This window comes from Varanus komodoensis, unplaced genomic scaffold (genome assembly GCF_004798865.1).
Source record: "Varanus komodoensis strain SLA01 unplaced genomic scaffold, ASM479886v1 scaffold22, whole genome shotgun sequence".
In the NCBI taxonomy this organism is placed as follows: domain Eukaryota; kingdom Metazoa; phylum Chordata; class Lepidosauria; order Squamata; family Varanidae; genus Varanus; species Varanus komodoensis.
In genome coordinates this window covers 19,507,238-19,520,903 of record NW_025335606.1, presented here as the reverse complement: position 1 = coordinate 19,520,903, position 13,666 = coordinate 19,507,238, and the positions used below count along the sequence as shown (strand labels likewise).

At 40.1% G+C, this 13,666-nt stretch overlaps 1 protein-coding gene across 4 annotated transcripts in view; it reads right to left on the bottom strand.

Moving 5' to 3' along the window:
* Positions 1-3,711: 3,711 nt before the first annotated feature.
* PBX4 (PBX homeobox 4) overlaps positions 3,712-13,666 on the bottom strand; it is a 31,704-nt gene continuing 21,749 nt past the window's right edge. For 2 of the 4 annotated variants that reach the window (XM_044431212.1, XM_044431213.1), the window contains 7 exons: positions 12,571-12,812; positions 11,569-11,759; positions 10,941-11,076; positions 9,143-9,299; positions 6,534-6,640; positions 5,462-5,548; positions 3,712-4,532 (listed from right to left, as the gene is read on the bottom strand). In XM_044431212.1, coding sequence (XP_044287147.1) covers positions 4,440-4,532; positions 5,462-5,548; positions 6,534-6,640; positions 9,143-9,299; positions 10,941-11,076; positions 11,569-11,759; positions 12,571-12,812 — 1,013 coding nt within the window. In that variant the 3' untranslated portion in view covers positions 3,712-4,439. The remainder of the gene's footprint in view (positions 4,533-5,461; positions 5,549-6,533; positions 6,641-9,142; positions 9,300-10,940; positions 11,077-11,568; positions 11,760-12,570; positions 12,813-13,666) is intronic. The other 2 variants (XM_044431214.1, XM_044431215.1) reach the window with 2 other exon arrangements.

The window sequence follows — 13,666 nt, the reverse complement described above, 5'->3', positions numbered from 1 at the left end:
GGGTCCCAAAGTTCTTTTGTTGTTTGGCTGCAACAGGGAAATGCTAAACCCCGGTTCTCAAAGGACGATGGACGCTTCCTGATGTCGGTTAACGGCCGCCATTGTACTGTGGCAAGAACAATGTAAGACGAGGGAGCGTGGAGACATAACGGACACTCCATCACAAAATCTCTACGCCTGCCTGCAGTCTCTGTCGGGATTAGTTCAGGACCTCCCTTCACAAACCAGCATTGCTATGGTTTCCAAAATGAAAATACTTAACGGAAGCGGAAGTGTGCTTGCTACAATGTCTTTTAAGGCGCCGTCCTGGTTTCGTTGAGCATGCTGGGAGTTGTAGGAGCTTTCTGACTTTACCGTAGGATTGCTTCAGTAGTCTATGGAGCGTCGCGAGCCTATTGTTTGTATTCGCCGTGAATGGAGGACCACGTTTACCTTTCTTCTTGTATGGTTTCCCTGGGACCGAGGCCCTCTTGACCCAGCAATTAAAAATTAGGGTCATACAACAGTTATATACATATAATAAGAGTGGTGTTATCTTATTAGAAATAATGTGGAAACTCAGCCTTCTGTTTCACCTATCCTCCGCAGGAGGAATAAAAGATTCCCCATGCGTCCAGGCGTCTATGGATTACACCATAGCAGTAATGTATGTTCTTCCTTCCCCTTGAAAGAATAAGTAACAGGAGATACAGGAGGTTGTGCTCTAACTCGTGTTTTGTGAGATGCGATTTAAAAAAAAGAGTGAAACTAACATTCTGTTTCCCCCATATTGCAGGTCAGGAGAGCTCTTAGGAGAGAGCAGGAGGCATGTAACATTCTTGCAATTAGGAATAGGGCTGAAGGTCGTTTAGATTTCCAACCAAAAATCCCCTGTACAAAATTCCGATACCTAAGTTGCTCCCCTTCTCTTGCTAGCCCAATCTAATGCTCGGTTGCAGGTAGAGCAGTGTTCCATTGATTTGCATGCAAGCTAGATGTTGTTTAAGCCCTGAAAGTGTCTGCCATTCATTTATATGTGCAATTCTCACTTTTTTCCCCGGGAAGGAAAAACAGGTGTATAAATATTAATTAGCAAAGGACATAAGGTGACCCCAGTCTATCCTGTGGCATGTCTTATGATGAATCGTTATACCAAGGTAGGTAGCATAGTTCCTGTGAGCACCAATGCACTCCCAGCCAGATGCCCCAGTATTCCCACTTTTTAAAAACACATTTCCTTGCTGACAGTTGAGATTGCAGTGAAATGGCTGTCGCTGCAGAAAACAAAATTCAAACAAGTTGTTCAGTGTGCTAGAGTTCAGAACCCCAGCTCTGCCTTGTACTCATTCTTTTGGTCAGATTGTGACTCTCATGGCAGACATTTTGTGTCAAGGAGTTCCTCAGAAAGAAAAAATGCTCACAGCCCAAAATGGACTGACTACACCTGAACTGAACTTTGCTAGCATAAATTATAGAGCAAGTGTTTCTATATGTGCTATAGCCCTTTCAATCATAGGTGCATAAAAATTTCATCAATAGCACAAGCATTCTTTTGAACTCTCCCCCCCCATTACAAAACTGCATACTGAGAGTCACATTCACCATGTAGTTTCAAAGACTTAATTGTCATTTTGCCAGGTCTTCAAAGTTTTGATAGTCCTTGGCTTTGCCCCTCCTGTCAGAAGGCAAGATGCATTTAAATGCACCACAAAGACAAGCATGAAGCCACTTTCATGCATCTGGGAATTTTGGTGCCTGGGTTCTTGCTTGAAAAGAATAGTGAGATTTCAAGCAAATCAGCTCATTCTGTCTACAATGTGCTCAGTTTAAAATAATTTCAGAATACCTTATGAAGTATACTACTTGCTCTCAGCTGTTCATGCTTTTAATCAATCAGTAATATATTCAATTTTAGTTGGTTTGAAGGATAGTTCAAAGGTGTAGAAGGCTTTTAAAACTTAGTTGTGTATAATTCCAGCAACAAAACCAAGACAGCAAAAGAGGAAAATATAGCAACTGTTAACTAATAGTATTATGCAAATTATGCTCATAAGAAAATGAAATATTTATTTCCTCCTTTGGCTGATTTTCATTCTGCCTAGAAGCTGCAAGAGAGGACTTCCAAAAAAGAGAGCACTTAGCAGTATAAGTAAAAGACATTGTGTAACTATTCTATCTTTTCTTCCTTAGACAATTTTTTTCTGGTAAGAGAAAAGTGAACCTTCATGGGACAATGTAGGAGGATTACAAATGGATGATGACATCAGGGCCCACACATAATTCTGTGGGAAAGGCAGTGTGATGACACAGAAGTTTTATCCAGAAGTGCTCAAAGTCTTATGTCACCATAGTAATTATAGACTATGACCAGATGTCATAGTACTAAAGTCAGTGAAAAGCTGTGCAGTTCAAACCATTACAACACAGAAGGAACCTCTGCTACCAACATTAAAAGGCAGGTCTGTGTAATCCAAGGACATAGCTGTTGTCATCCATATTGTATGTAAAGTACCACAAACAAAACAAAGTTGCTCAAGATGCATAACATCAGAGGTGTTTGCCTGTTAAAACATCTTCATCCTAGAAACATGCTGTCTGCCACTCCAAATTCTCAAGATCAGTCTGATCTGAGAAGATAAAAAGCATGCAATTAAAGAACATCTTTCTTACAGAGGATCTGAATCTGTTCCAGTTTTGTGTCTCTGAAGAAGCACACTGTAAGCATTTTCTACAGTTGACATAGTTGATTTGCAGATAAAATTAGAAAGTGTTCCAGATACTTAAAAAGTTGTAAAAACAACAGTACATAAAAGTGGACTAATTCAGTCTCTCCTTTAAACTGTATGAGCCTTCTGATTAGGCAGATCCAACATTGGTGAAAACAGATGCAACAGAAAAGGAACGTTCTGAGTGACTGCTTCATCCACTGTATGAGTCTGAGTTCCTCCTAGCTTCCACATTTGAATGGCAACTGTACATAACAGCAAGTTGATCACGGGCTCCTTGATTTCCTCCCTACCAAATAAAAAGGAAGACTTTTATTTGTTTCAATGATCACACAGATGCTTGCTGATGTATCCATTTGTCCTTAATGAAAGTGACCCTTTTTGGTGTACCACACTTCACTGGAGAAGCAGAGAGGACTTGGTGGTGGTATCATGGGTGCTAGTGAAACAGTACTGTCCACAATCAGTTTCTGCTGCAAACTTGACAATCAAAAAGGAAGCGTACACCCCTGCTCCAAAAATGCTACATCTGTCTTCATCTATGCATCATTAGCAAAGGAACAATGATATATCTATGTGTGCAAGTAGTGAACCCACAGCAGGGAACTTCATTTGTTTATTGAAATAGCCAGTGTGGATTATTGGCTAGAGTACATGATGGGTTCTAGTCCCACTCAGCCATGAAGCTCACTGGCTGACTTTGGACCAGTCACTGATTTTCAGTCTAATTTATGTCACAAGACTGTTGTGAGGATAAAAATGGAGTAGAGGAAGATTTTGTAAGTTAGCTTGGAATCCTTGCAGTAAAAAAGGGAGGATATAAGTTTAATACACACATAAGATAAATAGAGTTAGGCTACAATCTCATATGCATCTATCTGAGCACAGCTGTGCATCTGTGTAAATGTGCAGGATTGCGCTGAAAACAATTTTCTTCTTTTCCACATCTATCTGGTGGTAGCTGCCACCTGACAAAGATGAAAGAAGGCTTGGAAAGAGACAGAAAGGGAAAAAAGACTTTGGAAGTTTATTCTTTGATAAAATTTAACTGAAAGTGATGGACTTTGCTTTTAACATTTTTTCTAAATGCACAAAAATCTATTCACAGGGAAGTCTGTGTTTACTCTAAGACATTAAATTAGAGCTACATGAGAGTGACACAGAAGATGAAATTTCTATTCAAGAGCAAAGTCCAACAATCATTTTGGTAAAGCAATGGCCTGTTCTGGTTAATGAGTTTAAAGAAAAAAAGTCTTCCTATACAAAATTACAATACAGAGAACGCATACAATTACAATACAAGAGGGGCTATTTGTTAGTAACTAGCATCTAGAACAGAATTTTTATAATAAAAACACATAGAAATTAAAATCAGTTGCTATTTTTTAAACTGGAAAAACGAAGACAAATTCCAAAGTTCATTGCAGAAACACTTTCAGATCCTTAAGCATAAAAGTGATATTTCTTTTTTTAAAAAAAGGAATTTGGTTTGGTAAATGAAGCCAGTTCCTTTACAACCCAAAGGGCAGAAGCCAGAAGAACTCAAGCACATCATGCCGAGAGGTAGAGAGGTGTCCACATATAATCACAATCTTCTATTGGTTTTCTTTTTTATTTTGTTTGAGGTAATTAGCTGTGTGTCAAGTTGTAGAATCAAAAATATTGGCAAAAAAAGAGCAACATTGACAAATTACACTAATGACCTCTTTCCTCTCCTCAACAGGTCCTAAAAATTTAATTAGATGCATCTGAATTAATGCTTCCGGGATCTCCAGCAGGTGAAGTAATTGATGAAGGGGTAGTAGCATCCTGCCAGCTGCCATTAGCCTGAAGAGGGAATAAATGCATTTTTTGTTAAGTCCACAAGGTGTTACTTGCATCCTAAGCCATTCTGATTACAATTTCCCATATGCACGACATGTACTTTGTTCTATAAGGCTCAGCCTCAGAGCAAAAGTCTTGACATTGCAGTTCACTGTCTGGGACACAGAAGGCAAAGTACTGTGTGAATGCTGCTTCTGCTGCATCTGTTTCACAGCTTCTCTTTTCCCAAATGGGACTCCTTTGCTCTTGCCCAACTTCTCCAGCTAATTTGTCTAAATGGATATAGCTTTACTGCCTATGACTGTGGATTATCAAACAGAATTCAGAGAACAAGGTGGAATGGTAAGTACAGCAACAAGAACAGCCACTCCTGCACATTTTCAGTCCCAAATGCAGATTTGGGGACGGGAACCAATCTCTGGCCAGTTTGTAGGTGTATGCAAACTTGCTCGCACGCGCGCGCGCGCTCTCCCTCTCCCTCTCCCTCTCCCTCTCTCCCTGCCTGCCTGCCTGCCTGCCTGCAGTCTTTTCCTTCAACTGACAGCTCTCTCCACCAATGAGAAGGAATTGGAAGTAAAATGGTCTTTCCTTCTAATTCACTGGGCCAATCTGCATGGCTAGGTAAGCCAATTTCTCTCTCTGACCTTCCCTAACCACTCACAATTCTAGTCTTCACAGTAATATGAATGATACAGAGAAAGGATTTTCTTACAAGCTAAAGTGGCAGCGGGGAGGCTTGGTTCTCTAAATGGGAAACAGGCTGCCTATTTCCTGCACTCTTTGGAGTAACACTGCATTGTCACAGGGTGCGAGCAACACCACAAGCTAATGCTGAGTAGAAATTTATTCAAACTGCCTCTGCATTAACCTCCATTGCCATGTCAGATATCTGCAGCTCAAGTCGTTCACTCTCAAAATCAGAAGCTTCTTACATCAATGCGCTGCGTTGAATATAGAGGGTTTCCCACAATGCTGTCATATCTTCCAGCCTGGTGTATGACATGGTGTAAGGAATCCATCTGTAACAATACAACCGATTTGGCAAAAAATAGAACGAAGTTCAGTTATTTGAATGTTTCAGTCACTGTCAAAACCTCTGCCACTATTCCAGTTCCCTTTATATAGTCTCCAATGGAACACTGAAACATTGCATCTATCAGTGTTTGGTAGCTGCAAGCTAAATCTCAGATTGTAACTATATTTATGTTACTTTTCTGCAGCAGATGCCATCTGTCCAGCACTTTCAAACAATTGTGGGTTATGCACAGGGAGAAGAATGTCATCAGAGACAGGACTGCAAAATAGTGACAATAGGTGAACTTCTGGGCCCAGCATTTTAGGGAAAGAAAAGATGGCCCAAATACTCTTACTGTGGAATGTGTGGCACAACATGCCTGCATTACCATGGGACCTGGAACATTCTGATTCAATTCAGCAAGAGCTAGGGTTTGCATACTGATCTCATTATAACGAAGAATTAACACAAGGCAGTTAATGGTGGTGCCTGGTATTACAATCATTTCTTGGCAACTGTCTTTCTCTGCTTGGATATTATACTCAGAAAATATGGATATACTACCTTCATTAATTAGCCCTAAATCTTTTAAATCCCTGTGTACAAGTGCTCACATGCACAAACACAAGTGTGAATCCTCACCACAGATACTACAGGCCAGGCTTATAGCCAAACTCTTTAGAAGACTTTTACTTTTCAATTAAGACAAAGGTCAGAAGGGTAGGCAACACATGCTCCTCACTTCAGCCTAGTACAGAAGCAGGACTTTTCTTGTCTAAGCCAGCACTGGAAGATAGAATGTGGAGGAATTCAAAATGTATTTATGGAATGAGCTATTTCCTAGCAAGTCTCTACTACAGGTAACTATTCTAACATTACATTCCCAAGAGAAAACCAATCTATCAGAGTGATGCTCTGGGCATCTGGACTGCAATATTTGGCCCACTGAGATCCATAGGGCAATTGTACATTTTTCTTTGGACACCCACCTGTGACTGCACATTGGCTCCCACTGGCGAGTTCTGGTAGGAAGTGAGTGACTGCAGGTTTATAAAGGAATCTCCAGAATTTGTCATTTTAAATGACCCAGAGGAACCTGAAGAGGAAAAGAAGTTACCTAAGGGTATGTCTGTACGTGCTTATTTTTACGTAATCGGTCACAGACAACAGCATAAGCAGCTGTTGTGTTCTGCATCTAATTTCATAATTTATCACTAATTGTTTTTAAGTAGCATTCCTTTTGGGGGGTGCTTAGTGGACTGTTTGTAACTCTAAATAGCCCTGGATTCCTCACGAGCATCTCAAGGTTTTCCTCCATATTTTGGTTTTGCAATACTGGTTTCAAACTGTAATCCTGGGAATCCTGGGGTTCCTTAAAAGGCTCTCAGGAATCCCTCAATGTTGAGTGTGTGTAATAGTGGTGGGATAATCTACAATGCCAGAAGTATGCCTGTCGCTACTGAGCTTCCCCTGCAATCCATGGTTGCATGGAAAGGACAGTGTGTGTTTAGACACAGTCTCTGTTTACATGGAGAGATGGTGAGGACCAATATACCTAGCCAGTGTCCCATGTAAACTGAGCATGTACCACTCAAAAATGCCTCAATTCTCTGCAACATCCAAGAATTCTAGAGTTCTGCAGTATATATGCATAAATTTCTTAAAAGAGAAGTTAATCTGAAAAGAATTCCAATGAAGTCTGAAAATTACTCATCTAAGTAATTGCAGTCTTCACAATAACAATAATTAATCTACTACACCTTAACCCCACAGTCTTGTGCATGTAGCCAAAGTGCAGCCAGTGGGTACATCATTCCACCTACATTTTGTGGGAAAATCAGTTTTCCAGAACGTGGCTGGACAGCTGCTGTTTAGAAAGAAATCTTTAACCTGTGCACAGCTTTGCTAGCTCAAGATTTCTTTTGGCTCAGTGTAGGCTTTTCAAGATCACCTTTCTTACTTAAGTGAGCAAGAAGGAGCCACCTTTTTTAGTCACTGAGTGAATAGAGGAAGGTACTTAAAACATACAGGGAACTGAGTCACTTAAATCACCTTGAAAAAAACCTTCCCTATTACCCATTGCTTTTTTTCAAGCACCTCGCTATATTTACAATCATAGCAGCTAAGGGGTTGTTTTTTCCCATATGCACTTAAGAATACCAAAGAGTGAACATCCACATAAATGTTGACACAGACCTTAAAACAGACACAACTATCCTGAAAAATGTAGGCACCACTTCTATCTGCACATGCACACACACATGCACAGAGTGATAGATAACCCTCCATCCCAAAATGAATAATTGTTGTTGACAGATATAGCAGGAAGCAGCAACATCTTCTATTTCAGTCCAGAGGTAGAAAATTACACGTCTCCTTTTCCAGTATGTGCACAAACACAGATCCTTAAGTAAGGACCAAAACTTCATGGTCAATCTGCCTTTCTTTTCTTTAAGAAATAGATACAGATTAGAAAGAATGCTGCGGGGGAGGGGGGGTTTCCCCCATGCTGCTTTCCTGATGGAAATTATTCCCCTCCACCACAAATAATATTTGCCCCTTAAAAGTGCAAAAATCTCAGAGAAAGGTCTTTCCTACCACCTGTTCTTTTTAAGTGGAGATGCTGGGAACTGAACTTGGAGCCTTCTTTGAGCAAAGCACAGGCTTCTTCCCAACATAAAAAGCTATCTTATTGCATAGCTTTCTCCAACCTTATGCCCTCCAGATGAGTTGTACTGTGATCTGGTGCCTTTCAGATATGTTAGACTATAATTTGGGTGAAATATATAACAGAAAGGACCAGGCCAGCATCAAAACTTGGGTAAATCATTATTTAGCATCACAGATTATGTGATTCACGAAGAATCAAACACACTGGTGACACTAACAATTGACAGACATTAAAATGTATTGAGACACTCTCTTGGCTTCCCATTCTTTGAATCCGCAACTACAAATACAACCACTCCATCTACCAAGGAAGGTGGACTATGCTCCCTAGTATATGTACAGAAAAATCATGAAAGTTAACACTGGCATAATGGGGACAAATGGAACTGAAATGAAATGTGCTATGAAGCAATATGCAGACAACAGCATCCACTACAGTGGGTGTACAAGGATTATTGAAGCAATTTCAGTTCCAAAGGTATTTAATCAAATTCATGAGAATAGAAATCACTAAACAAAAATCATTTAGTGGACATGTTAAATTGTCTAATCTAGTCAAGTTCATCAAAGAATAAACAGCTGTGCTTAGTGTTTTTTCCTACTGATTTCTATTGGTAATTTTCCCTGAAGAAAACCAATTGGTTTAAAACCTCCCAGGAACTGGAACTGTTTCAGCCAATCTGAGTTTAACCAAAAGAATTAATACATGCTCAGGGTAGTCTTTTTTTGCTGCACTCCTAGACCAAAGAAAAGGGGTCTGAAAAATCAAACAGAAGAATTTAGATACATAGTGCCACTCTAATCTAGTTTCAGGAAGGCTTGTTAGGTCAATTCTCACTTCTGCCTTTTTGACTTCAAATCAGTATAGAAGAGGCTCTCAGCATTGGGGTTTTCCCAACAAGAACAGATATAGTCTTTCTGCACTCACCGGAATTTGGGGTAGGTGGAGAGCTTGTTTGGTTGCCCTGGGCCACCACATTGGTTGCATCCACTGCTGTTTTGGCAGCATAAATGTTAGCCTCTTCCTGGAATTTCCCCATATTTTTCTTGTACCGGATTCTCTTGTTACCAAACCAATTAGAGACCTGAAACAGTAACTCAATTAATATGTGAACAAATAGAAACATAGAAACAGAGCGAGTCAGAAGGGGTCTCCCAGGCCATCTAGTCTGACCTCCAGCACCTGCCGGCTCCACTCACGATATGACCACCATGTGCATGTCCAGCCTATCTTTGAACACCCGCACCAATGGGGCCTCAACGACCTCTCATGGAAGCCCATTCCACACCCTCGGGGTCCTAACTGTCAGGAAATGCTTCCTGGCATCTAAATGGAACCTTGGTTTCCTGAGCTTTGCTCCATTGCAGCGCGTCCTGCCTTCCACAAATCACAGTGTGTCATCAATACCATCAACAGGAGCCATAAAAGAAAGACTCAGAGACAAAGATTCTCAGAAAGAACAAACTAAATCCATACTTCAAATCTCCAGGAGCACTAAACCACATATCAACAGTGTTTCGTTCACAGAATTGCATGTCCTATAAGCAACAGCATGAACATCACTTTATAAATCCCTTTGTGGAGCTAGATACTAAAAGCTATGATGGCTAAACTTCTTTGAAGGTTTGTTTGTTTGTTTGTTTGTTTGAACCAGCAAAAATGACCCTGCCAAGCATGTCATGTAGTAAGGGCTAAACCTTATTTTTTTAAAAACCCTTCCAGGTCAGGTTTGCTGTCTGGTGGAGATAACAAAGTGATCAATGATTTGGCAATACTGAAATAAGAGCTGGAAGAGAATTAAGCGCCCTGTTGTTCACTCTTCTGGCCAGGCTGGATTGATTTAAATCAAGATAATTTAATCAGTACTTAAATAATGACATCAAGAGAAAATACTGATTTAAAAATCAAGCTTTCAAATAGATAGTTGTGATGGTTCTTTAAATTAAAATTAAAACTATTAATAGCATGACTTAACTTGTGACATAACAAATAAAACATTGATTTTGAAATCATCTTTAGCATACAAAGATACGTTTTATATATAATTTCCAAGGATATAATTCTGCAGCTCCTGGCATCCCAGGAGCCACAAGATTTTGCAGACTTCAGTAGCTCCACTGCTAGAAACGTCTTCATTCAGGTGGCAGAGGACTCTGCTGTCACTGAGCCTCCACTGTAGGACCCCAGTGGTGGCAGCCGCAGAAAAGAAGCAGATCAGCTGAAACCTTAGATCCACTGGATCCAAAACATTCCCATTTCCCTCACACACCCACACACAAGAGAGAAGAACTATGCCAGCCCTGGAGCTGATGCAGTTATTCTCTCTAACTCTGGAAACTATGAAAGGGAATATTAAAAAGAAAGTTTGGTTAGAAAAATGGTAAAAAGGAAAGAGAAATGTCACCTCCATGCTGCACCTTCTACCCACATGGATGCAAGTCTGCCCAAGCTTTGACAGTTCTTCCCCCCACAAATTCTCTGTACTTCATCCCATAGGATGACTTTGCCCAAATGTTTAACAACATTTTGTTACTATTTTAGAAAACAGTAAAAGATACAGATAAGAAAAAGGGGGAAAGGGGAAATAATATAATTGAACTTAAATTTAAGAACTAATTTTTTAAAATAACCTGTTGATACATTTCTGTAAAGAGAAAAAAACACACAGAAGGTCCGAAATCAAACATATCTGGTGGAATGGTCTCTACCATGATGTACCATGTACCTGTGAGACTGTGATGCCACCTTTCTTTGCTAGCTCTTCTTTGGCTTCTTCACTGGGGTAAGGATTACTTAGGTGAGAATAAAAATACTCATTCAAGACTTCTGTCGCCTGTTTGCTGAAGTTACGCCGCTTACGCCTGGAAACACATTGAAATTTTTCATGCTGCTGATGTTAGAGCATAGCAAGTGATGGGAAAGGCTTCCGCCTGGCAGCCTAGAAACCAACTATCAGTCTGGATAGACAATATTGAGTTAGATGGACCAATGAAATGTCTTAATATAAGTCAACCTCTTATATTCATTACAAGAGCCTGGTCTCACCAAATCATATGAAATTGGACCTAATCTTGGTATTTTCCATTTAAAACAGAAACTGAACAGTGAAACATAAAAACACAAATTGCACAATTACAGATAACGTCACATAGAATTAACTGGTGCATTTGCTGGATCACACTAAAACCTTAAGGGTAGATGCTGGCTTACACTTGTGGTACTAAGGCCACCCTTTACCCTCTCCACTTTTTATAGGGGCTATTACCATTGTGCCCAGTATGAGGTTCTATACCATGTTGTGTGCTGCCAACATCCTGAACAGAGAAGGTGCTTGATCATTGATCATGTTTTACCTTGCATCAAGGAACCGCGAGCGCAAGATCATCACAGCCTCACACGTGCTCTGTTTTAGCTGCATTTGAATGGTGCTGAACTTCCCGTGAATTATATTCACCATGCGCTCAATTTCTTTAGGCGAAATTGGCCTTGTTCTACTCTGTTCCCGCAGCAGGTTCATAACATGAGTGGTGAACTCACTGCATGCCTGGAAAGAAATATAAAATAAGCACACTTAACTGAAGCAAAGGCAAAAGATTTCTCAAATCAAGCCTTGCTACATCATCACATATAGTCTGTAACCATTAAGTAGGAGTAATAATTCAACAGACTACACAAGGAGCAGATGAATTTGTAATCATTGCAGTCTCAAGATGAATATATGGTATTCTGATATAACTCTTTAGGTGACTTGTGTTTAAAGTGCAACAATAAGTGAACATTTCATGATCTACATAGAAAACCTGCATAGGGCCTCTACATTTTGTAACTAACAGACAGGTCTTCAAACAAGGTTTATGTCATCAAATATGCTTGTTCTATATATTCCACCACAGAACCATAGTTACACACAAATGCTCCATTCCAATCCCTGGAAATTAGATTGTGTCCTACTGAAAAGTACAGCTGGAAGGAAAAAATGGAGTTTACAGGAGCTCTCTCCAGAATGCCCCCATGGAACATAGAAACTCTTGTTGGCTTCTGGACAAGCATGGATACTACCTGTGCAAATGGGACACTTTTAAAAAGGAAAAGTCATCTAAGAATGTTGACTCAACTCTATTTAAGACAACCAAGAATGAGGAAAGGTTGCAGTCCTGAAGCTACATAAAAGCTCATAAAAAGATTGCAACCTTAATTAAGTTATACACCCTGCCATTTTTAACTTTTCCACAGTAAATAGTTTATTATTATTATCTTTATGAGAACAGTATACTTCCTGCTCTGTGACCACAAAGGAAAAATGATAAATTGCTTTTAACTGAGAGGATAAAAACTCTTCCATGCAGAAAGATCACCTGTTCATATTTCTCTAGCTCAGAGTGGTATATCTGTCGGATCTGTGACAGCTTGGCCCTGTAGTCAGAGTGTTCAATGCTATTGTCATTTGGACAGCCACCTGATGTTGCTGCTATGGCCGCTGGTCCTCCTCTTCCCCGCTTCTCAGGCCCGGAGACACCCTCAGCCAGCAACATGTTATCTAGTCTCATTAGCTGAGCATCAGGGGGGTCTTCTTCCTGAATACCACGTATACTTAACACTGGATAAATATAAATAGGGAGCAGAGTATTATTTCAGATGCAGAAAAAATATAGGAATTGATTTTTACCCCCATGTTCTCAGTGCATAGTGTTTAGCAACCATGACTTCAGAGGCAAAGGTGTACTGAACAAAAGGCCAAAAAAATGAAGATGTTTGATAGGGTACAGAACTGGACTACAGAACTGAAAGGATGAAGCTAAGGCTACAGTGGTCAGAATATTAAAAAGAACATTGCCATAAGTTATGTATGACCATCAAGAGCAATAACTTCTAAAAGTATTTCCAAGGCCAATAACATTTCCCACATTCATACCTACATACAACATACTCAGGAGGAGAATCTAGTCTCCTGCAAGCTTCAGTATTTTGACCAGTTATCAGCCACAACATTATACAAGCTTTGTGTAAAATGAATTCTTCACAAATTCTTTAAATATATATATTATGGAGTGTGAAGCAGTACTTCCAGAGAGATGGACAGAAGCTGTGCCTTTGATCACCACTGAGAGTCCTTACTTAACCCTGCTCTCTGTCTTCTCAACAGCATCTTTTCTACAGCCAGGATTTCCAAGTTTCCATTTTGGCTACACCTCCTTTTTCTTCTTTAGCCTCTATTCATCTCTTTCACTGCTGCTTAGCTTACAGTGCTCTTTTTAGGGGGAAGGTGGGAGCTGGCTAGCAGAGCAGGGCAACTCAGCACAGTCACCTCCTTTTCCTATGTTTCCTACCACCCTGTATTCCAGAAGCCATGTCTGCTAGAGAGCTTAAAGACCGAGTGATGGCAGTAACCAAGGTAACTTGGACCATCCAGGATTCAAGAAATGTGGCTGGACAATGATAGGACTCAATTCT